The sequence below is a fragment of the Eptesicus fuscus genome, chromosome 6 (assembly GCF_027574615.1).
Source record: "Eptesicus fuscus isolate TK198812 chromosome 6, DD_ASM_mEF_20220401, whole genome shotgun sequence".
In the NCBI taxonomy this organism is placed as follows: Eukaryota; Metazoa; Chordata; class Mammalia; order Chiroptera; family Vespertilionidae; genus Eptesicus; species Eptesicus fuscus.
In genome coordinates this window covers 13,632,444-13,655,527 of record NC_072478.1, presented here as the reverse complement: position 1 = coordinate 13,655,527, position 23,084 = coordinate 13,632,444, and the positions used below count along the sequence as shown (strand labels likewise).

General features: G+C 58.4%; 2 protein-coding genes across 6 annotated transcripts in view; one reads left to right on the top strand and one right to left on the bottom strand.

The window, feature by feature from the left end:
* BMP1 (bone morphogenetic protein 1) overlaps positions 1 to 4,804 on the top strand; it is a 40,046-nt gene extending 35,242 nt beyond the window's left edge. For all 3 annotated transcript variants that reach the window (XM_054717225.1, XM_054717226.1, XM_054717224.1), the window contains 3 exons: positions 313 to 526; positions 2,001 to 2,251; positions 4,105 to 4,804. In XM_054717225.1, the coding sequence (XP_054573200.1) occupies positions 313 to 526; positions 2,001 to 2,251; positions 4,105 to 4,239 (600 nt within the window). In that variant the 3' untranslated portion in view covers positions 4,240 to 4,804. The remainder of the gene's footprint in view (positions 1 to 312; positions 527 to 2,000; positions 2,252 to 4,104) is intronic.
* A 4,705-nt stretch (positions 4,805 to 9,509) lies between these two features.
* PHYHIP (phytanoyl-CoA 2-hydroxylase interacting protein) lies at positions 9,510 to 22,759 on the bottom strand. Of its 3 annotated transcripts, XM_028160628.2 has the most exons (7): positions 22,591 to 22,759; positions 21,620 to 21,840; positions 20,595 to 20,624; positions 16,911 to 17,104; positions 15,588 to 15,762; positions 13,259 to 13,376; positions 9,510 to 11,581 (listed from the first exon to the last, which is right to left on the bottom strand). In XM_028160628.2, the coding sequence occupies exons 4-7, from the start codon at positions 17,073 to 17,075 to the stop codon at positions 11,047 to 11,049; spliced, it is 993 nt and encodes a 330-aa protein (XP_028016429.1). In that variant the 5' UTR covers positions 17,076 to 17,104; positions 20,595 to 20,624; positions 21,620 to 21,840; positions 22,591 to 22,759; the 3' UTR covers positions 9,510 to 11,046. The 3 variants fall into 3 exon arrangements, with proteins under 3 accessions (XP_028016429.1, XP_028016430.1, XP_008149716.1); XM_028160629.2 differs by lacking the exon at positions 20,595 to 20,624; XM_008151494.3 differs by lacking the exons at positions 21,620 to 21,840; positions 22,591 to 22,759 and having other exon boundaries at positions 20,595 to 20,997.
* Between the last annotated feature and the right edge of the window lie 325 nt (positions 22,760 to 23,084).

Sequence of the window (23,084 nt, the reverse complement as noted above, 5' to 3'; positions counted from 1 at the left end):
GCCCTGGGTACTTAGAGTCACTGCCCAGAGCAGGGCAGGCTGCAGGCTGCTGGCCTGGCTGAGCCCACAGGGCTGCCACCCTGCGAGAAGCCCAGGCTGGTCTCAACAGAGGCCCTTCCTCAGTGTACACTGGGGGTGTTCCTGCCATCACCCCCTTCCTAGATCCCCCCTCACTGCCATCCAACAACCGTGGCCACTCCCCCGGACTCTGTGAGCAGGGGTCAGGAGGCCTGAGTTTGGAGCCACCTGCTGCCCACCCCACTGGCCTCCACCACATTCCTAACTCACTGTCCTTCTGCTCCCACGCCCCAGACCTTCCTGGAGATGGACATTGAGTCCCAGCCCGAGTGTGCCTACGACCACCTGGAGGTGTACGACGGGCGTGACGCCAAGGCCCCAGTTCTGGGCCGCTTCTGTGGCAGCAAGAAGCCCGAGCCGGTCGTGGCCACGGGCAGCCGCATGTTCCTGCGCTTCTACTCCGACAACTCGGTCCAGAGGAAGGGCTTCCAAGCGTCCCATTCCACAGGTGAGGACACCTGCCACCAGGCCCGGGCAGCTGGCCCGAAGGCCAGCATTTGTTCTGGAGGCATCTGCTGATCCCGGTCTCAAAGGCAGGCCTGGCTCAGGTGGGCTTACAAAGAGCTTGTGAGGGCGCAGACAGACCGAGCCTGGGCCTGGCTGGAGAGACAGTGTGTGCTGAGGGTTAGGCCAGGGGAGCAGAGAGGGAGCCTCCTGGGCGAGGAGGAGGAGGAGGTCCTGATTGGGGGCTGTGGAGGTGGCCCTTCGGAGGGCAGTGACGACAGGGGGTAGGGAATCCGGGTCGGGGAGGAAATCCCCAGATTTCCCAATGCTAGGACACTGGACTTTGTCCCCAAATGCACTCTTCATTCATTCAATACCTGCTTACTAACACGGAACACGTATGAGGCAGCATCCTAAGTGCGGGTCACAAAACGTATGAAGCAGGCAAACATCTCAGCCCTTGAAGGGCTTCCTCTGTGTCCATTTGTTCGTTCATTAACAACCATTTACCGAGCTCTGGTCATGAGCAAGAAGGCCATGGGACAAATGGTTATGCCTCGGACCCGAGCCCTTCGCCCCACTCACCCCGGAAACTCGCAGTCCAGGAGAGAGACAGACTGCGCAGGTGATTACAACCGGAGACAAAACATGATAAGGGCCTCGCTCAGGGTGTGGCTGGTGGGTCACCGGGGAGGAGCCCAAGCCCAGCCCAGCCCAGGCCGCGTTGAGTGGGTACAGGTGCTAGCAGATCACACAGCTCGGCCAGAACAAGGATGTGTGAGGCCAGCAGTGAAGTGGGGACATTGGCTACAGAGAAAGGCTGGAGGTCAGTCTTGGGAGGCCTAGAAGGTCCGTCAGACCCAGGGTGTTGGACGGGGGCTTCGCAGGCTCCTTGTGGGTCTCCAGCCACCTGCGGGGGTCTCTCCAGAGCGGGTGTGTCACAGTCCCCCCTCGATTCATACGTTCAACTCAGTCCCTGCTCCAGGCCCCACCCCCGTCCCCACCCCTCAGGGAAGGGGCATCAGGAGGAGGTAGCTGCCGGTGGCCCTCCCGGCACAGGGTCACAGACTGGAGGCCCGGAACCCCATCTGGCCGTCAGAGTGCTTGGCCCACACTGTGTGTTTTTTAAATGTGAGCCAACATTTAGAAATCGGGAGTTTTCACATAAAATCTCGATGATCCTATTCTCTCTTCAGAATAGAATCTCTGGCAGCGCAGGGCCCACATTCTTCCATGACATCCATCAACTGAGGGGCTTAGCCACGTCCCCTCTCAACAAGCATGCCCTCCACCGCGCCTCTGCTCTGAGCTGCCCCACCCTGTGCGCCCCCGGCCTCCATGCGTCTGGGCCAAGTCCTGAGCCGGGTCCAAACCCAGCCCCCACTAGCCATGTGGCCAGCCTGGAAGCCTGCGTGGTGAGGTGCGGGCCTGCCGCCGAGGCCGAGCTCAGGGAGTGATGGCCCATCTTGTCCCCACAGAGTGCGGAGGCCAGGTGCGAGCCGAGGTGAAGTCCAAGGATCTTTACTCCCACGCCCAGTTCGGCGACAACAACTACCCCGGGGGCGTGGACTGCGAGTGGGTCATCGTGGCAGAGGAAGGCTACGGGGTGGAGCTCGTGTTCCAGACCTTCGAGGTCGAAGAGGAGACGGACTGTGGCTACGACTACATGGAGCTCTTTGATGGCTACGACAGCACAGCCCCCAGGCTGGGGCGCTACTGTGGCTCAGGGGTGAGGTCCCACTCTCGCCCCAATCCAGAGGCCCAGTGCCAGCCCAGTGCCTCTGCGGGCCTGGGGTGCCGGTGTGGTGGGTGGCAGCATATCCTGGCCCTTGGCCAGAGCCCGGAGGCCTGCTGGGTGGCTGATCACAGAGGCCTGCCCTGCGCTGGGCCATCCCCACCCAGGACAGCTGGTCCTTTTAGGGCAAAACAGAGGTTCCTACAGCCTCTGGGATGGGCCTTGCCCTGACTCACGCCTCCCCAGCACCAGTTTGGTTGGGCCTTCAGCGTAGGTTGCCTCTGGGGAGGAGGATGCCCCAAGCCCATTCCCTTGGTCCAGCCCAAGGCAGCTCACCAGGACTCGGAGGTGGGGCCAGAGCCAGGGACCAGCGCCTAAGCCGAGCGGTGCTGACCAGCCATTCTGGCTGAGCCACGGAAACACCCTCCTCTCTCGCGTGGCCAGCTTCCCTTCTGGGTGAGAGGCCAGTGGCTCCCGAGCTGTTGGTGCTGCTGTCCAAGCAGGCCCTGAGCTCCACTTCTTGGTCTTTTCAGAGGCAGTGGCAAGAGTGTGCCCGATAGGGTTTTAACTGAGGCCACAGGAAAACCGCAAAGGTGGCTTTATTTTCCTCCCAGCCAGAGCCTGTGGCTCCTTCTCCTTTTTTAAAAATATCTTGTCCTCCTTCAGAGAACACTGTTTTTCTCTGCCCATCCACCGCCCCTCTCCCTCCCCCCCGCTCCCACACACACACACACATTTGCTCATGCATCCACCTCATGCACATACCCAGACTGTCCTCCTCCCATCACCTCCTGGTCCCCGCCTCTCTCAGGGCCGCGCTCCAGGCCACCTGGGCGCCCCAGGAAGGGTGAAATTTCCCGGAGCTGGACCCAACATTGTGGCGAGTCTCCTTCAGAGAGAGCTTCAGCCTGTGGCCTGGCAAGGCCTGGGCAGGGTGAGGGGTGGGGAGGTGGAGCGGGAAGCGGGGCACACAGTCCCCTGGTCTGCCCTGCTCAGAGGCTCGGGAGTCCCCTGGCTGCCAAACTGGCACCCCTCGTACACTCTGCCCTTTGTAACTTCCTTGATCTGGCACATTCGGGGGCCCCAGGTGGCTTCTTCCAGAGACTTCCACCGGACTGAAGCTCGCAGGTGGGGACCTGGGGAAGGAACCCAGTCCCATCAGGGCTTCCCGGCATGGCTGCCAGAAATGTCCCTAAGGTTCTAAGAAATGGTCCTTTCTACGCCGTCAGGGCAGGGCATCTGTGTGCTGATGCTTTACGGGCGGCTCTCGCTCCGAGGGCCTGTACTGAGGTGAGGAAGGGCTTGCAGGAGCCTGGGAAGGGGCATCACCTGGAGTTGACGATGGCCAGAAGTGGGGGAGGGGAGGCGGGGGTTGGCCGAGCCAGGTCCCGGGGAGCCAGCTGTCCAGTCTTCTCCAAGAGACGGCTGGGACAGCGAGAAGGCAGCTTCCTTTGCAGAACCCTCCCCAGCCACCTGCCCCTGTGCCCCCTCCCCCAGACCTTCTAGGCTTAGGGAGCAGATAGCCTTTGGTCCTGTTTGTACTCGAGGGAAGCAAGGTCCGGAAAGGGAGCACGCTGCCTAAACTTCGCAACGAACTAGTTAGTAACAGAGCCGGGTTGAGAATGGAAGTTTTACTCTGGACTTGAGACGGGCTCCTCTGCCCCCTGCTTTCTCCCCTCCCCCAGGCGCCCCTTAAACGGCCACTGGAAGAGTCTCCTGCTTCAAGGGGTCGGGGGACCTGGTGGAAGGCGGAGCCTGCCTTCCAAAGAGCAGGGGGCCTTAGGGAGGGAAAACCGCAGCCCTCGCCGCCGGTCCTCAGCCTCACACACATCCCCTTCCTCTGTCAGCCCCCTGAGGAGGTGTACTCGGCGGGGGACTCTGTCCTGGTGCGGTTCCACTCTGATGACACCATCACCAAAAAAGGCTTCCACCTGCGCTACACCAGCACCAAGTTCCAGGACACACTGCACAGCAGGAAGTGACCGCTGCCCTTGCGCGTCGGCGGGGACAGGCGGGGACACCAGGCCTGCTGCCCCCAGTCACCTGGACCGGACGGTGGGGGCACCCCGTCCCCACCCCCCGATGGTCTGGATGAGGCTGACCTCAGGAGGCAGGGACTTGGACTCCTTCATGAGCCACTTCCCCAGATCCCTCCCCCACCCCTGGCCCTACCAGAGCAAGGGCCCAGGGCCAGGGAGCCAGAGCTTTCACTGAGACACTTGAAGTGGCCATTCCTCTGTGGGGGCCGGCCGGTGGGGGAGGGTCTGTCAGCGGGACCCTCCTGCCCACCTCTGCGTGCTGGATTGTGTATAGCTGGTGCATATCTTCCTTGTAATATACATGTCCCGGCCCTTCCCCAGCCTCCCTTGGTTTTATTTTGAGCCCTCACTTCCCACCGTTTCCTGGGGCGTGAGTTTCCGTACGCGTCCCACAGGAGCACAGTGGGGAGATGAAGGGGAAGGGTGGGGAAGGAGACAGGGCTTCTCTCAGGCCCAGTGGCTGGTCGGCCACACCAGGGCATCCCAGCCAATAAACCGAAAGTGTTACAGCCAGTATCCTGTGCCAACTGCTGCCTGGGACATGGTGGGAGGGGGTGGGGGTGTCTCATTCCAGATGTGCAGGCTTGCTGGAGTGGCCCATAGCCAGGACATCTGGCCTCCCTGGCTGCCCTTCCTCCCTTCTCTTTAGGACCCCTGAGGGTGTGATTTCACACTTGGGCACACACAAACACAGCCACCTCGCACACTTCAGTCCGCAGGCGGGCGCACCAAATGCACACACTGCACAGCCCTCCCACACAACGGGAGGGGTGGAACATTCTGTAAAAGGCTCTGGCGGAGAGGGAGGAGGCATGTGAAAGGGGATAAGCGTGTGTTTGTCCATCCGGTGTCCATCTGGGTTTTCTGTCTCTGTGTCTAAGAAAGGGGTGGGTGGGCTGCGAGGGTGTCCAACTAGGGAACCTCACCAGGAGCCAGGAAACTGGCATCAGCCAGAGCAGGCCCGTTAACCAGCCCCAGAGCCTGCCATCCTGAAGGTCAGGCGTGGGTCCTCTTGTCATGGAGACAAGAGCCAGACGCTGAGCAAACATTCCAGCTCTGGCCCCCTCTCCCACAGCGACTCAAGGTTGTGTCTTGTCTGGCCTCCTCCTTCCTGCCATTGCCTCCCTCCCAGCCAGCCCAGAGGCGCAGACCTGTCTCCCTGAGGCCAGGGGGAGAGAAACCCTATCCCTGCTCCTTCCCTTCAAAGGAGTCTCTCTCTCTCTCTCTCTCTCAATCTGCCTTGTCTCTACATGGATCTCAGGGGGACAGAACCAAGGGAGAACCCAGGTTCTTATACTGAGGCTGCCACCCTCAGCTTCCGGGGAGACCAGCAGCCTGCTCCAAGCCCCAGGGCTCCCTGAGGGCCTTCTGTGGGGCTGTCGTTCTTTTACTGGCTCCATGCTCCTCCCTACAGCAGGGGCAGGTGTTGTGCCAGCTAGAGGGACTATGTGCGGGGACCCATGCCCAGGAAGCAGTATGGCATGGTGCACCCCACCCTGGCCCTTTAAGCAGCAGTGGGAACCAGACCCATTGCTAGCATCTGATGTGCATAGTTCCCCCTCCCACGGTCAGGCTGCAGCCCTGTCCTCCAGCCCTGACCGCAGGTGGACAGGGCTGAGCAGAATGGCAGGTCCCCCAAACTGTTGGAGCTGCCTGGGCATCTCACCCAGACACTTTGCCAGCCAACTTGGCATCAGCTCCTCCACGGCCAAATTGGTAGTCAGTGGTCACAGCTGCCTTCACCATCCCTCCGGGCTCCTCTGAAGCTCAGAGGACGCACTCCCAGGTCACAAGCCACAGGTACAGAGGGAACCAGGATCCTAACTCCGTCTAGACTGTGGGGCTCAGCCCACAGAGTCCCTGGTTCTCCACCTCAAACAGGGCTTCTGAATAAACACCACAGCTAGGGCAGCTCAGGATCGCCCTCTGCAGCCACCCTGGGCACCAGTCCCGAGACCATCACCACCATAGATTCGGACCCTGGGCCCATCTTCAGAGGCTGCCACCAGGCAGGGGAGGCTGCCCGGGAGCTGCCTGCAGGCCACTGATGCTCCAAAACGTAATGTGTTCTCAGGGCCCAGCTCTCTCTCACCTTCTGGCTGCTTCGGGTTCTAAACTAGACCAGCTTCAGTGCAGCCGCCCACCCACTCAGGTGGTCCCACGTGGGAGGAAGGCACCCTTGCTCTTCCCCCTGTCTCCAAGCCCCCGAGGACCCTGGGTTTCCCTGGGTCCTGAGTGCACGGCCAGTGAAAGAGCGAGGATGGACCTGCCCCGGACTGTGCTCCCAGCCCTGGTAACCAGGTTGAGATGGCCACACAGCCTGGAGCTCCCGACGCCTCCCCCCTGGGAGCTCCTCTCTGGCCCGGGAGGACAGGATGACAGCACGAGCCGGCAGTCAGCAGACCTGGCTCTGCCATGCTTCGCCCTGTGACGTTGGCCAGCTGCCCCTCTCTGGGCCTCTGCTCCCCAAGCCTGTTGCCTTTGCCCAGAAACCTCTCCTGCCACAGGCAAGGAGAAAACCCAGGGCCCAGTCTCCAGGCAGCCGGAGGGCTGGACCAGGCTCCTGAAGACCCTGGGACCCTCAGCAGCAGTGAGGACTTGCAGGGCTAACCGCTGGCCCTGCACTGCCCCTCACTCCTTTTTCTCTCTGATCCTCCCTCCCGCCCCCCAGCAAATTTGAATGCAAACACAAGCTCTACCATTTGGTGGCTTTGTGCCCCTGGGTGAGTCACTTCACCACTCTGAACCTCGGGTTCTTTATCTAGACACGTAGGATGATGACACCTCACAGGGTTTCAAGGAAGGAATGAGATAAACCTTTGAAGACAGCCTGTACATGGGCCTCCTTTTCCTTTCCTCTGCGGGACAATTTTCCTGTTCCTGGACCACTCTTTTCCTACGACAGAAGGAGACTTCTGGGACACAAGTTTCTAGTTGGGCATCTGGAGCGTAGCACAGAACTACCGTCAGAAAAGACGATGCTTAACCCACAGCCAGGCGGGGCTCACAGAGCAGGGGACATATTTCTGGCGAGCCTTTCTGGGCACCTCCCAAGTCCCACCCTGTGCTTGACTGTCCCTATACACAGGGCTGACTCTGGAGTCCTGGAAAAGATTTGCTGCTCCATTTTGCAAAAACCGTAGGGCCTGACGGGGGGTGGGGCAGAGGGCAGCCAGATGTTTACCCCGGAGAGCCACGAGGCCCCTAACCCAGCCTCCGACTGACCAGCCCCCTTCTCCTGCTCCAGCCCCCTCCCAGCCCCACATCCTCCCTGCCCCCATCCCAGGAACATCTGGTTCCAATCTCCTCCAGATGCTGTGGCCAAGCTGTTTTATGGCCAATCACCTCAGCTCGGCTTCCTGAAGGCCTCCCTCCACTTTGGGGAATGGTCCCTTCTTGTCCCTCTCCCTGGGACTCCAGCCACCTCTCTCCCCAACATGGATAAGAGACACATACTGAAGCCAGATGAAACTGTGAGGGTTCTCAGAGCTATGTGTGTGGGGGGCTGTCCTCCATCCAGGATTCAAAGAAAGATGCTGGCCCAGGAGGGAAGGAATGGGCAGGGAAGTAGATGTCGGAGAGTGTGTGTGTGCATGTGTGTGTGTGTGTGTTCGGAGCGCTAGTGCATGTGGTTATGTGTATGTGTTGGCTGTCAGAGGTGCCCTTTGGTGGCCACCACCTCATTTTCCTCCCTTCCTGCCCTGGAGCAGGGCTCACTCGGGGCCCCTGCTGTATACAGAGGCAACTGCAGTCCAAGGTTGTCCCTCACCTTTCAGCTCTCTGTGGCCAGCAAGGCTGTCTTCTAAATCAATCCAGCTCAAGGAGGGTGTGTGAGACTGTGTGTGTGTGCGTGTGTGTGTGTGTGTGTGTGTGTGCGCGCGCGCGCGCACTCCCATGCAGGCCTCTGTGCAGACTCCACCAGATGCCCTGAACCAGCGTGGTCTGACAGGCACCTCTAGCAGCGTGGGGCAGGCGTGGCGGAGAGCAGCTATCTGGAGAGAGGAAGAAGGAGCAGCTCTCTGGAGGAAGCCTGCACATGCACTCCCCAGCCCCACCCACCCTGCCTCGGCTGGCCGCCTGCACTCCCACTAAAAGGATGCTGGGAGCCAACCTCTCCTCCTAACAAACCCAGGAGGAGTCACAAAAGGAAGACTGAAGCTGAGACTCGCCTCTGGAGGGCGCTGAAACCCCTAGGCTGCTGGCGGGAGGTCCTGCTCAGAGGTGACAGGCTAGACCCTGGTGCTCACTCCTGTCCTGGGAGTTCCGGACTCCAGCTGCTGCCCATGCCCTTTAAATAAGCCTCCTGGGCATTTCCGACTCCACAGCACCCCCTGGTGTTTTCAGGAATTAGGACCGGCCTCGGAGAGCCAGAGGAGATCCTCGCCAGGGCCACTGTGTCTGAGCCAGCCCTGCTTGTGTCTTACCGTCTCAGGTGACCCTGGCACACAATAGGGGACACAGGGCAGTGATATGAGAAGATGCCAGCTTCTGATTCAATCCTGGCCACTGTCATCTACTGACTGTAAGACATGGGCAAGCCTTTTAACTTCCTTGTGCCTCAGTTTCTTCATCTGTTAAATGTGAATTCGGCACAGAGCCATTGTGAAGACTAAACAAGCTGATGTAAGAAACCACCTGGCGAGATGCCTGACACATAGTAGGCCCTCAGGAACTGGTCTTTGCCCTCCTTCCTAGCTTTAGGAGGTTCTGTGACACGTGCTCTTTGGCCCTGAGCCAGGCAGTGTCTGGGAGGTGACTCTAATTTTTCTGGAGCTTTTCCACTCCAGCAGAGGATCATTTTAATAAGTCCATAAGAATAGACACAGAGGTGACTCAGATCTGCAAAAGAGGAGCCCTGCTGGGGATGGGACAGGGCTTGGGGTAGGGGGTGGAATTCAGTGGCATTTGGGTCTGACGCTGCAGTGGGAAGGGCTCCAAATGGGGAACCTGGGGACCTTGGTTAGGCCTCCAGATTGGTACAGATTCTCTCCTAAGAGGCCTCAGTTTCCCCTTCTGCAACATGCAGGGCAACTCCAAATGACCTCCAAAGTCCCTTCCGAGCAGGAGATGTGGCTCTGCTTCCCGCAGCAGGATTTGGAACACTCTTGGAGACAATTCCCGGCGCCCTGTCCTTGGGGGCATGCCCATGCGAGCTCCTCCGTGACAGTGTGATTTGCCTACCCGCACTCCCAGAGTCCAAGGAGAGGTGGGGCTCTCAGGCCATGGTGGCTTGTTTATTGGTACACATCGCAAGCACAGCACAGGCAGGCATGCCCCAGCCCAGGGCAGACACGGGGCCAAGGGAGGGCAGCGGGCCACCGCACAGCGATGCTGCCAGCAGAGGGGGAGAGGGCCTGCGGGCCATGTCCTCTCCTACTCCATGCATCTCCCAGGCCCCCAGACCTGATCCATGCCACAGAGACAGCTGACCACACCGCTCCCCGTGGCTACAGAAGAGGCGACCAGCTGTCCCACCTGCCCCTCACTGAGACATGGCCTTGTTGGCCTGCGGCCCCTTCTGTCCTTCATCACAGAAATCGGGTTGTCACTATGGAGGCTGTTCTCCTCCACCTGACATCACCTCCATCATCTCCAGACAGCTAGCTGCCTCCATCAATACCTCTCCCCTCGCCCCCCACCCGGTCTGCTTGTCTCAGGGGGTCTACCCTCACCACCGTGGTGACCCGTACAAAAGTAGGAAAACAGGTAAAAATGCTGTTGGGTCCAGGAAAGTCTCCAACAGGAGCTCCCCAGGGAAGGGACTCTCCAACAACAGGCTAAAGGGGAGTGCAGACAGTGCCAGTGGGCGGGGGCGACAGGCAGGTGGCAGGGACACCACAGTCCAGATCACACACGGAGAGCTAGCGAGTTCACGGCCAGGCAGGTACCGGGCTCTGTGGGCAAGCCCTCAGGTCTACTTCCACACCAGGCCCCTCAGGACAAGAGGTGACCCACTCCCAGCTCAGAAAGGGGTCCCTCTGGGTCTCAGGGGTCTCTTCCCCCCTCCTCGACCCCAGTAGCTGCCATTCCAGACCTCAGCGCTCGGGGCGAGGGAGAAGGTCCGCTAGGATCTGTGCTATCTCCCGAACAAAGGACACATTCCAACAGCCTGGATGCCCCGAAGCCAAGAGGAAAAAGAGGGCCCCTTTCTAGAGCGCAGGTGAAGGGGACTGCTCTCCCCATGCAAGTGCCGTGGGGCAGGAAGACGTGGGTGTGCAGGCGACTATTTATAGAGGAAAGGACAGGTCTGGAGTAGGAAGTCCCCAGGCCCGGCTGAGCAGCGAGGGGCACCCTCTGGTGGTCCTGAGTGGGGTGGGTGGGGCTAAGGAAGAGCACCCCACAGCTCCGTGTCCCCTCGGGAGGCAGGCAAGCTACACGTGGGCTTTGGCCTAGAGAGGCTTCCCCGAAACAGCCCAGAGGCCACAAGTCTCCGTGAGATGGAGGCCTGGAAGGAAGCGAGAAATAGCAGGGCAGGGAAAGCAGAGGAAAGAGGACGTCTCCAGGAACCCACCCCCTGCTCCCACCAACCTACTGAGGCTAAGAGCCTTTCCCAGTCTACCAGGCGTGGGTGGGCCACGCCTACCAAGGGGACCACCCTCTGTTACCTCTAATGCCAAGAGGAGGGGGAGGGGAGCTGACAGCGTGGAGAGGGTAGGGGGGCAGGAGAGAGAAAGCCAGCTCCCTGAACTGAAGTCACCCACCACCACCCGCCTGTCATTTCTCCCTAGCCCCCCAGCTCTCGGGGAGTCCCTAGCGGCCCACACTGATGTTGCAGGTCTTGCAGCTGGGGTCTTTCTTGGCGTCAGCAGTGGACAAGCTCATGAGCTGGTGGCCGCTGATCTCCCCCAGGGTGCCCAGGGACAGGTCGACGGGCTCAGTGTAGATGATCTCCAGGATGAGGTCCTGGGCGTGGCGGAAGACCAGCTCCCCATCCTCCACGCTGCAGGTCAGGAACTTGTTGCAGGCAATGTCCAGAAGGGGCAGGCGGTCTCGGCAGAAGCGGTCCCCCAGGGAGCCCTTGGGGGCCAGCACCAGGATGGCGTAGTGGTAGGCTGTGTACATACAGTAGAAGTCCGCAAAGTAGAGGTTGGTGCTGGGGTTGAAAAGGCGCTGGGCGGGGATCTGGAAGCGCCAGCGGCCGTAGGGGGAGTCCTGTGGGGGCTGGCCGGTGTTGAACTCCGTGTTGCAGCTGAAGAAGACGCCGTGGAGCATGCCGCTGGTGGGGGAGCCGTGGCTGCCGCTGTTGTCCTTCAGGTAGGTCTGCAGCATGTTCCCGCAGTGGGTCCTGCCCACCCCAGGGACAGTGCCAAAGGGAAGAGAAAATGCCACCGGTTAGCTGGGCTGAGGCTTGGCTGCTGTGTGTGGTAAGAAGGGAGCCAGCCCAGTTCCCAGCTCTCCCACCAGCCACCGCCTCCACCCATCACAAATAGAATGTTCCAGAATGCGAGAGCGGGGAGGAGATGGGCTGATCCAGCCCACTCTTTCACAGAGGAGAAGCCTGGACCTGCTGTTCTCCAGCAAAAAGCCCTTTGATCGAGCTTGAGGGAAAAGCAAGGCCATCACAATCTGGCCTTTCTGGCTCCACCTCTTACCACCCCCACCACACACACACACACACAGGTGACAACCTCCAGCCACAGGGGAACCCCACCCCAGCTCTTTCCTGCCTCTGCCCCTGCAGGGCTCTGCCCTCTGCCTGGACTTCCCATCCCGCCTTTCTCTACTTGGCCTGGCGAACACTTATTCATCCGGCAAGGCCCAGCATCGGTATCCCTTTCTCTCTAAAGCCTTCCAAGAACATCAGGCATTTGCACTCAACAAAACTTGGACTGTCTACTATGTGCAGGACACTGGATTTTACTCAGTCATCACACACACCTATCACATTCCATCTGCCCGGACTGGCCCACAATAGACAGGGTTTCGAGGGGATTCTGCCTTTAGTCCTCTCTCTATTCTGGCACGCATGGTGCTCTCTGTCTTTTGCTTGCTTTCTGATAGAGAAACCCAAACAGGGCCGGTGCCCTAACCACTCACCTCACTGCCTCTCTTCTTCAGTGCAAACTCCAGAGGCCCTCCAGGCCCCCACAGCCCTGGGGTAGGGTCAGAGTGACACCATGATAAAGACAGACAATACTGGTGGTGGCTTGTCCTGGCCCAGCCTTAGGACATGGACTTGGAGCAGTGTCAGCAGTCACGGGGGATGGGCAGCCCCTGGCCCAGCCTCACTCTTGCTTGGTCCTGGCTGTCCTAAGTGACTAGTGAATTGCTGGCCCTCTGGGTCTCAGGCTCCCCATGGGCCGGCTGAAGGTGTTGGATGACATCATTGATTGGATCAGGAATTTTTGGATGTGGAACCCCTCTCTTTTTTCCCAAAGGGAGTTATAGATAGGCGGGCCGTAGGCAATAAAATGGACACTGCTCAGGTTGACTGATAGGTGTGAGGTCCACCAAGCTCCATCCTTGGAGTTCCTCAACGACCCCTCAGCACCACCCTCAGGGCTGCCTGGGACACACCCTGGAACCCCCAGGCTCCCCAGCAGACAGTGTGAAGACCACAATCCTTCCTACTCAGAACCCACTCACATTCTCCTCACCACCTCCCCTTCAGACCCAGGGCCTGAATTGGAGAGATACCTGCCTTTCACAGGACAGGAACTGCCTCCAAGGAGGATTCCACCTGGGTCCTCACTCACCCAGGCCTGTTTTCACAAGTGCCCCAGGCAGCTCTATCCTGAGTGCCCTCTGCTTTCCTGGAGCTCAATCCCAAACCACCAGCAGCCACCCCTCTACCCCTGCCCATGCCTCCCGCCAGAGTCAGCCTGTGGTGGAAGGGCATAGCGACTCTGTGCAGAGGATCTGGCAGTTGACAAGGTTGGGGTGACATCAAACAGCCTGGGCAGCTGAGGCAGAGCTGAGGGAGGGAGGAGGGACCTGATGGGCCAGGCAGGGCTGCACGCACCTGGCGTGCTGGAAGTACTCCTTGTGATGGTTGCGGTAGAAGACAGAGAAGCGCAGCATGCGGCCTGCGATCTGCTCGGCCTTCTCCTGCAGCTGCGCCAGGTGCTCCTTGGCATAATCTGCAAGAGGGCAGGTGGGTGAGCCGACGCCAGGCAGGGTTACAGCCCCTCCCCCTCCCTCACCCACAAGGTGAATGCCAACCCATCTCTGTGCTCAGAGCAGCAGGGGACACCAAACATTCACAGCATCTTGGGCCACGTGGGAATGGGCCAGCTGGAGGCTGTCTGTCCTCATCACCTCTGCACCCTCAGTGCCAGAGGCTCAGGACTCTCTGCCTCAGACAAGGGCCGGGCTGCCCGGTTATACAATACAGCCCCCGGGGCTGTCATTCCAGGCCGTCCTAGGCCTCGTGTGAAAGGAGGACCAGCAGGCAGATGAAGGACTGAGGGGGGGCGATTTTGAGGTCCTTTAAGGGAGAGCCCTCAAACCCAGCAGGTCAGAGGCTGCCCACACCACCCACGGGGAAGCGAGTTGTCATTACAGGGGAGACTCCTGGAGAGCCTGCCGAGCCCTGAGGTGAGTGTTTAGGTGGACCAGGTCTGGGGCGAGGACTCTACTTCGTATCCCGGGAAAAGCAGAAAAGCATGGAAACAAGGTAGTGTTTCCATGAGCCTGGCTTTTTGCTTGTTCATGCATGAAACTGGACCCTCCCCCAGGGCCAGGGCCGAAGCCCAGAGGCCCCAGCCGGGCTGCTGCTAGCCTCGACAGCGCCTTGGTGCCAATTAGAAAAGGTGTCCTTTCCTCCTTGCTGATGCAGCCCTGGCCAGGGTGCTGGGTTTGGCAAGAGGAATATGGACTGGACTGCCACCATCCCCAGCTCCCCGGTGTGAATTAAGTTCCCACCACACGTGGAGTTCTGGGGTACACCAAGAGGCTTTCCCCACGGTGAGAGGAAGCACCTTCAGAGAGTGGGGTGTGCAGCTGAGCTAAGAGAAAGCACCACTCAAAAGAGAACAGCAGCTCAAGGACACAGCAAAGGGCACAGACCTTGGCAGAGGGTGGAGCCAGCCGCCTCGGAGGCCCAGGGCTAAAACTGTCCCCTGCCCCTTCCTTGTGACAGAGGGAGATCTGGGGCAGTTCTCACCATGGACACCAAAAGAATAGAATACTGCGGGGACAGAACCTAGGTCATCAGTGAGCAAGTACACTTGAGCCTGTTTTTTTGCTTGTTCATGCCGGAATTTCCAAGCTGAGCTCTGCTATGAGAGTCTGTGGGGCTGCTGAGCAAGGATCATTTTCTCAGGCTAAGTGGAGGCTCAAGACCAGCAAAATGTGATTGCTCCACGAAGCATCCAGCAACCAACGATTGCTTAAACGCGGTCTAGCCACACAATGTGGTATTATCCCACCTTAAGAAGGAAGGAAATTCTGACACATGCTACAACACGGATGAATCTTGAGGTCACGATGTTAAGTGAATAAGCCAGTCACAGAGGGACAAATGCTGCAAGGTTACCCTCACATGGGATACCAAGAGGGGTCAAATTTAGAGAGACAGAGAGTGGAATGGAGGTTGCCAGGGGCTGCAGTGAGGGGGGAGTGGGAGGTGTTGTTCAGTGGGTATAGAGTTCCAGTAGGGGAAGATGAAGAAAAGTTTTGGAGATTAGTGACATACCCATGCGAATGTACTTAATACCACTGAACTGTACACTTAAAATGGTTAAGATAGCAACTTTTATGTTATGTGCATTGTACCATGATTCAGAAAAACATGCTTGCCCCAAGCCAGAAAAGTGACTCCAGCCCTTTATAGAAATGACGTTGTCACCATGATTAGTAGTGCTCCCATCTGCCTCCTGCACTATAGGCTTTGAGGGGGTGGGGGTGGGGCAGGGGCAGGTCTCATCTACCTGTGTCTCCCTGAAGGCCCAAGCCTGGTGCTGGTGTAAGCAGGTGGTCACCGTATCTGCTATGTTAAGACGAAGCCCCTTTGCCCAGCCAGTGTGGCTCGGTGGTTGAGCGTCAACCTCTGAACCAGGAGGTCACGGTTCCATTCCAGTCGGGGCACATGTCGGGTGGCGAGCCCGATCCCCAATAGGGGGCATGCAGGAGGCAGCCAGTCAGTGATTCTCTCTCATCATGGATGTTTCTTTCTCTCTCTCCCTTTCCCTTCCTTTCTGAAATCAGTATCTACATATAGAGATAGACAGATGTATAGACATAGACATAGACATAGATACAGATACATAAAAGGTTTTTTAAAGAGACGAAGCCCCCTCCTGACCATCACTAAACCGGATGCACAAAAGCACAGACCGGCAGCGCCTCACCTCCGGTGCAGAACTCGACTGTCTCGCTCCAGCCGGACACGAGGTACTCCCCGTCGCTCTGCTTCACTGCCGTCTGCACCGCCACGCTGTACTCCGTGCGGGGGCTCAGGAACCAGTGGCCTCTCACCGTCATGGGCAGCGGCACAGCCTTGGCCACAAGCTTTGTGGGAACATCCTGAGACATGGGGTGCAGACCGAGAGCCAAGAGTCACATTGGGGGTCATGCCCAACCGTGGCATTCCCCTCAGACCTCCCCCCACCCCGTGCCTCCTGGAAGAGGGCCAGAGTCTCGGTGATTCGATGGCTGGGTGTCCTGGCCACCAGGCTCCTGCAGGAGCAAGCAGGGGCCATTGGGAAGGCCACACACACACTCCCCTGCCTCCATCATCCTTAACTCCCTGATGCCCCTTCTCTCGGGAACCGAGGAGAAAGGCCACGGGGGTGGAAGCCCACAAAGTTGAGGGCGGCCAGACCTCCGTTTTCGTTTTCGAGGGAGACTTCGAGAGCTCTGCACACTGCAGTGCCGTTTCCACGGCAACGGCCAATGCTGAGAAGCCAGGGAGGAAGGGAAAATATGCCTTATTCTTTTGGGAGGAGGTTAAGGGGGTGGTGTTGAACATTCACGTCACCGTGGCAACTGGCCTGCCAAAAGACACCCAGATCGGGGGAGCCAGTTCCAAAGAGAGAGGGTGAGTAACCCACATGATGCTGTCGTCGTGGGAACCAGCTTCTTCCCACCTCACTCTTCCCCTGCCGTTCTTCCAGCTTAGAAGATGGGAGCCTTCCTCCCACCCACCCCCCACACCAGCTTTAACCCAGGGAAAGGACGCCCCAGCCCACAGGGGACTCTCTCACATGCATTTTCTAAACCCAGCCAACAGGCCAGAGGGCCAGGGGCAGAGAGGATCACAGGGGCCTGAAGGACCCTGCAAAGGGCCCCACCCCTGCCCACAGCCCATGGTACCCACCCCGTCCACCAGGCACCCCCAGGTGTGATGCCGTGGCCCGCCCGGGTTTTCCCGCCTCTCCAAAGCCCTAGTCACGATGCCGATAACGGCATTCACTGTGAGCTGGGCCCCGAGCCAAACGGCACACAAACATTACCTCACAGATGCCTCTCACAAGCCTACAGGGGCTGCCGTGATTATTATTCCCCTTTTGCCAGCAAAGGAACTCAGGCCCAGAGAGGTTAACTAACTTTCCCAAGATCACACAGTAAGGAGAGCCTGGGTTGGAATCAGGCCTCTCCAGCTCCCCGCTATCAGCTCCAGGCGTGCGTTATCCTGCCTCCCTCCCGAGCAGGTGTGAGGAAGACGTGCTCACCCGGTGCTTGAATTTGTTGGAGTTCTTATTCTCCTTCTTGTTGAGGTCGATGAAATAGTGGGTGACCCTCTCCAGGTCACTGTTCTCCATGGCCCAGGAGATGCGGAAGGAGTCACAGGTGATGTTATTGACCTCGATGCTGTGGGGAGTGGACAGCAGCTCCATGCTCCCTTTTGGTTTGGCTCCTGTGGGGACTGAGAGGAGAGGGAGCGTCAGCACCTCCCGCCCCACCGTGCAGTTTTCTGGAATGTCTCTTCCCAACATTCCTTCCGAGGTGGGACCTCGAGGAGCCGTTGTTTGCACCTGCCCCGTCGAATCGGATGGCAAGGTTGCACAGGGAAGACTGGAGGGGAGGACTGGAGGTGGGATGGGCGTCCCCCGGGCTCTTGGCTCTCCTAAGAGGGGTCTGCAGAGCAGACGGCACCTGACAGGTGGCAGAGGCAGTGGGAACGCGGAGAACGCCAGGCGGGACAGATTTTCAGCAGATGGAGCCGAGGAGGGGGCCCTCAGCCAGCAGGCGTGAAAAGAGAAAGGGGTGGGGGTGGAGAGAACAGTGTGAGGCCTAGGAGAGACCGGAAGAACCCAGCGAGGAGATGGGTGTGAGGGTGCAGGCAGGAGGGGGACGCTAGCAGCCAAGAGGCCCAGGCTGCCCGGGCTCTGGAGGTCAGGACCCCTCCTCTCCGGGGTGACCCACAGGGGTCACCACCACACAGGGCTGGGGTGCCAGTGCACGTGGATCCACGGGTGGCGGGAGGAGTACAAGCTGCAGACCTTCCCCCACCCATCACCTTCCCACTATCCTTCTTTCCCTTTCCCCCTTTCCCCGCTATATTCTTTCCTCTGGCACTTGATCCTCTTAAGTAATTCGTTTTACTTTTGACGCCTGTTGCAGGCTAAGTGCTGATACTTTCACAAACAGCATCTCACGTTAAGCTCCCAATAGGTAGGTATTATTATTATACCCATTTTACAGATGAGGTAGCTGAAGTTGGGGGTACTAAGATGCCAAAGGTCACACAGTTCGAAAATGATTCCAACTCAGGTCTGTCTGACTCTGGAGCCCTCACCCCTTTACCATTACGTGAAAGTTGTGTTCCCTCGTGTGGGTGTGACATGACATGTGTGGCGTGTATGTATGCATAGGTGCACATAATTTTACCAATATTTCGTTTTCCTTCTCTGTCCTTTTCTTTCAAGCAATGGCATTTTCTCTCACCCCCGCCCCCCCCTCTCCCCTGCACTCCTTCCCCGGGCTGCTCCCCGAGGTGTGAAGGACCACCACTCTCACTGCTTAGCCAGGAAGCGCTGACTCTGGCCCTGACTTTGGCCTGCTCACTGGAGCCCTGGGGAGCGGGGTGGGGAGGGGAGAGGGGAGGGAAGGGGCCGTCTCTGGGCTAGGAGCCTGAGTGTAGGCTGGGCTTTCTCCTGGGACATCTGCTCAGTACCCAGGCGAGCTCATGCTTCCCGGGTCTGCCTCAAGCCCAGTCCCAGCACAGCTCAGATTTCTGGAGTGTCATCTCCATTCTCCTCCTTCCCTCTTCTTCTCTTCACCCAGGCGCTAGGGTAAGGGTACCTTGTGCCTTCGAAAGCAGGTACTTCTATTTATAGCTTCCAGAAGATTCAACCCACACTTTCCTGTCAACTAAGCCTGCTCTGGAGCCTGGCACCTCTAAATTAGCCTGTGGGCTGCCTGGGTGGCAGGCACAGGGCAAAGCGTATGGGTGATGGCCCTTACCCCTCCCAGGGTGTTCCCTGAGTCCTTGTTACCGCTTAGCTTTCCACCCTAAAGTGTATGCCCGCCTGCTGTGAGGTTCAGCCAAACGCCAGTGGGCCTCGTGAATCCTATGGTAGATGAGCATGGGGGTGCTACCAGGCCCGCCACAAAAGAAAGCAGACCGGGACAGGGTGTCTGGAAACAACTCTACAAGAAACCAGTTTGTAATTCCTGGGGACAGTTGTGAAGCGGTGAGAAGATGCCATCCTCCGAGGTCCCAGTGAGGAGCTCCCCAGCAAGACAGGCATGTGCCCCCACATACACACACACACACTCGCACATGCACCCACACACGCCCACACAGACATACTCCCACCCCAGGGAGGGCCTCGCTGGCTGTCTCCCACCCACATGGGGGAGGGGTTTCACCATCTCAGTGTAGGTTTGGCCAGTTGCGGGGGAGGGGCACCTGCCGCTGCCTCAGTACTCCTCAGTCTCCCAGAGACAGGACAGCGTGCTTGGTGCTGGGATGTCCAGGACGTGGGTCAGCCTTCCCCACCTACATTCTACTCCCACGCGAGACTGGGAGAGTGGCCATGAGTGACACTGGGAGATCAGTAGAGCCAGGGTGGGCCAAAGGTGGGCATGAACCCCAGTTCTCCAAGCCCAGATGACCGGGGAAGGGCAGGGTGTGAGAGACAGGTTGAGACAACACCTGAGAAACACCCACACTCCTGTGTGAATCCACCCTGAGACAAGCATTCACACACCCACAAGCAGGCAGGCGCGCGCATTCGAGCACACACACACACACACACACACACACACACACACGCACACGCACACGCACACGTGCGCGCGCACCAAATATGCCCACAGACAGGCCGCACACACCTCCTCAGACATTCTCACTCCCACCCACTCCCCTACGCACGCAGGGACCTTCTGCCACTCTCCACACTCTAAGACTGCCCAGCAAGTTCCCCTCCACCAGCTGTCACCGCCACACAGACTCTCACATGCTAAAGTCCACAGGCTCTCCCACACACGTATGTACGCATACCTTCTCATAAAGCTGTAATTTAGGGGGGGAACCACAGGCACCAACATGCATGCATGCCACTGCCACAGAAGGCATGCAACCCATATGCCCGCTGGCACACCATGTATATTTATTTGCACACACGTCAACCTCTGCCCGTATTCTGGCATTCGCCCTCAAGTCTTCTCAAGGCTCAAAGACACAGACTTTGAAAATACGTTTGTGTCTGGCCACACTCTGCCAAAGCCGAGCCTTCATATGCCAACAGGTTTGCCTACCTACGCAGCTCTGACCACAGACAGGGGCTTCTGCCCACACTCTCCACCTACCTCCCCCCTCCTGCTGCGAGTCGCACCTCCCACATAGAAACCCTCCGTCAACATGTACTCCCACACACATGACAAGGGATGTGTCCACCCACAAATACACGGCTTCACGCTGCCCCTCCTGACATGTATTCACAGGCTACTCTGATAAGTGATCCCCCACACATGTGCTTCACGTGTACAAGAAACGTATGTTCCCAGACATGCCACACAGCAGTTAAAACCCACACATGAACATAAGTGCATGCAGACAGAACTATCTGCGCAGGCAAACCTCCAGTCTCCTCCCAAGCATGGTGCACACACGGCTATGGTACCTTTTGCCCATGCTCATTCAGAAAAGCACCACATGCCACCCCACTGTCCCTGTGGGCATCGCTGACTGCAGCAGAATGGTCACGGGGTGACTAACTGTGGTGCCCTGGGGACAGGATCCAGCTGTTAACCCCTTGGCCAAGGGCCTGGGGGAAAGGGGACAAGGTCGTTGGCCCTGGCAATCCAGGTGGGCACTGCAAGCAGTGGCAGGACCTCAGTGGCCCCAGCTCCTAGCCCCTCGCCACCCAAGTCCCTCTCGGGGTTGACAGCAGAGGAAGGGCACTCACCTGGCTCCACCAGGCTCTGCAGAGGGAGACCTGGAAGGGAGGGAAGGGAGAGAGCTCTGTGCGGATGGGCTCCCCAGGCAGAGGGGCAGCGGGCTGGATGCCCGGGTCACAGGCAGCAGCGCTCGCCGCCGGCTCCTCTTACTCCTTTCACGGCTGCGAAGGAGGCTTCTTCCATGCCCCACAGGCGGCCCCTGCTGCTCCGCAGCGCGCTGCTGCCCCGGGAGAGGCGATGTTCCCAGCCGAGCACAAGGAGAGGCAAAAGCAAAGCGACGTGGAGGAGAGAGAGGCAGAGAAGACGAGAAGGAACGGGAGAGCCAGACCCAATCTGGCTCCACCAATGGGATCAGTGGCTGCCCAGCGTCAGGTGACAATAAGCAAGCTTGGTCCCTGCTCTCCCGGGCTGGTGGGAGGGGGAAAGGGCAGAAGGTCTGGAAACGCGGATGTCTTCAGAGACAGCGGTGGTGGCTGCCCCCTTCCCCGTTTTCCCAGGACACGTGCCCTGGCACAAGTCCCTCCAACACACCTCTTCTTGGAAATCTCTCAGTTGAATGCAGCCCCCAAACTTTAGGATGCTGGGAGAGGGTGGGGCTTAGCCCAAGGGCTTGGGAGCCTGAAGCAAAGATTCTGATTGGGGGAGGGGGTGGCTGTGAAGGGGCAGGATTCCCATGGGTTTTGGGAGCCCCATAAGTGGGTGGGGTGGGGTGGGGTGGGGTGGGGAGGCAGCAGTGTCGGTCTTAGTCTGGTTTCTTTCCTCTGGGCCTTTGGCTAATCCACAGCTCCGTTTTCTTACCAACTCTATCAAGAGATATCTTACAGAGGCCCAAGGAACCCTGGTGGTCTAGGGAAAGTCTGACTGCTTAGGCAGAGAGAGACAAGAGAGAGAAGTGTGGGGCTGTGGAGGGTGTGCAGAAGCAAGAAAGTGGGTATGGGAGGGACGCGCAGAGCTTGGAGTGTTTGGATTCTAGCCAACTATCTGGGCTCAGAGGAGCCAGGCCCCGAGCACAGTGGCCAGAGAGAGTACTTACTGTCTACTGATAAGAATCTGCGGAAAACGAGGACCCTGTGGATGCCACTGTGAAGAACACGCAAGGAAATTTGAACCAGGCAGCCAGCAGTGAGTACGTGCCGTGTGGAGAAGCATGGCCTTTGCAGTCAGACAGATACGGTGAAAATTCTTGCTCTATTACTTTCCTGCTGGGTGGCGCTGGACAAGTTACCCAACCTCGCAGAGCTTCAGTGCCTTCATCTGTCGAATGGAATAATCACACAAGTTTATTGTCATCACGGGATGAGATAAATATGTGAACCACCCAGCTCTGGGCCTGGCACACAAGGAGTGCCCAGAGCTGTTATCATTGCCGTATCAGTAAGCGTCTGCCTGCCGGGAGCCCGCAGTCTTTGAGGGGAGAAAGATGGACATTTGGAGACACGGTTAGGAAACAAGAAATAGACAACTAAATTGCAGGGTACAGGTGAGAATTCTGAGAAGGAGGAATCAGGACCAGCTCCAGGGCACAGGTGGGGCCAAGCCAAGTGGAGACTTGTGGAAGCAGGAGCGTGGTGGGGGTGGGGAGGGCTTGGTGCCGGGACGGCAGTCAGGAGACAGGAGACGGTGCGGGCAGGCCCAGGTGAGGACCTCAGAGAGCAAAGGAGGCCTGAGCCCGGCATAAGGGACACTCGCTGAGCGGGACTCCGGGGCTGCGGACATCAGCAGCAAAGGTTAGAGGAGGTGACAGTGGACAGAAAGTGAATAGGTCACTGAAAGCAGAGACAAGCAAAAGCCAATCCCACCCGAGATGGGTGTGGAGAACCCAAGCAAGTTTGGTCAGATCCCGAACCACAGAACGCGGTGTGGTATGTCACAATGAGGCGGGATTCAGCACTCCCTTGGCCAAACCTACACTGAGATGGTGAAACCCCGAAACGATGCAAAACAGAGTCTCAGGGTGATGGCCAGCACCAGACAGCTGAGCCAAAGTCAGTCCCTACGACCAACCTGAGGGGTGTGAGGAAAAGGTCAAGTCCTCCGCGCCTCAGTTTCCCCCTCTGTGAAAGGAAGGCCAGTCCCTGCACGTCTCCGCCTCCTACCTTGGCAGGATGGCATGTGGAGAGCTCATGAGATCATGTGTCCCGAGCAGTGAACAATAGCCCTCTGAAGGCGCTTTTGTAGAGCTGCGTGCTGGCGTCAGGTGAAGGCACAGCCCTCCCGGGGTTTCTGCCTCTTCTTGCCTCAGAGGGCTGCTCAGCAGATCACATGAGGAAACACATGGTAGGGAGAAAGCATAGCGTGCCAAACATAACTCCCTCCACATGAAACCAAACCACTGCCAAGAGGCGCTGCTGCGGCAGTTTTATCTTTAATAACCTTTTATTACACAAGTCATACGTGATCGCTGGAGAAAGATGAGATTTAATTCTAACAGTTAAGAGAAAATTAAAGTCGCTCATGCCCTTACGATTCAGATACAGGCAAATGAGATATATACCTTA

Excerpts from the sequence above, each read along its gene's own strand:
- PHYHIP (XM_028160628.2), bottom strand. The coding sequence starts at position 17,075 with ATGGAGCTGCTGTCCACTCCCCACAGCATCGAGGTCAATAACATCACC. Across the intron at positions 13,377-15,587 it reads AGTCGAGTTCTGCACCGGAG|ATTATGCCAAGGAGCACCTG; the intron begins GTGAGGCGCTGC and ends GCCCTCTTGCAG. Across the intron at positions 11,582-13,258 it reads GAGTACTTCCAGCACGCCAG|GACCCACTGCGGGAACATGC; the intron begins GTGCGTGCAGCC and ends TGGGGTGGGCAG.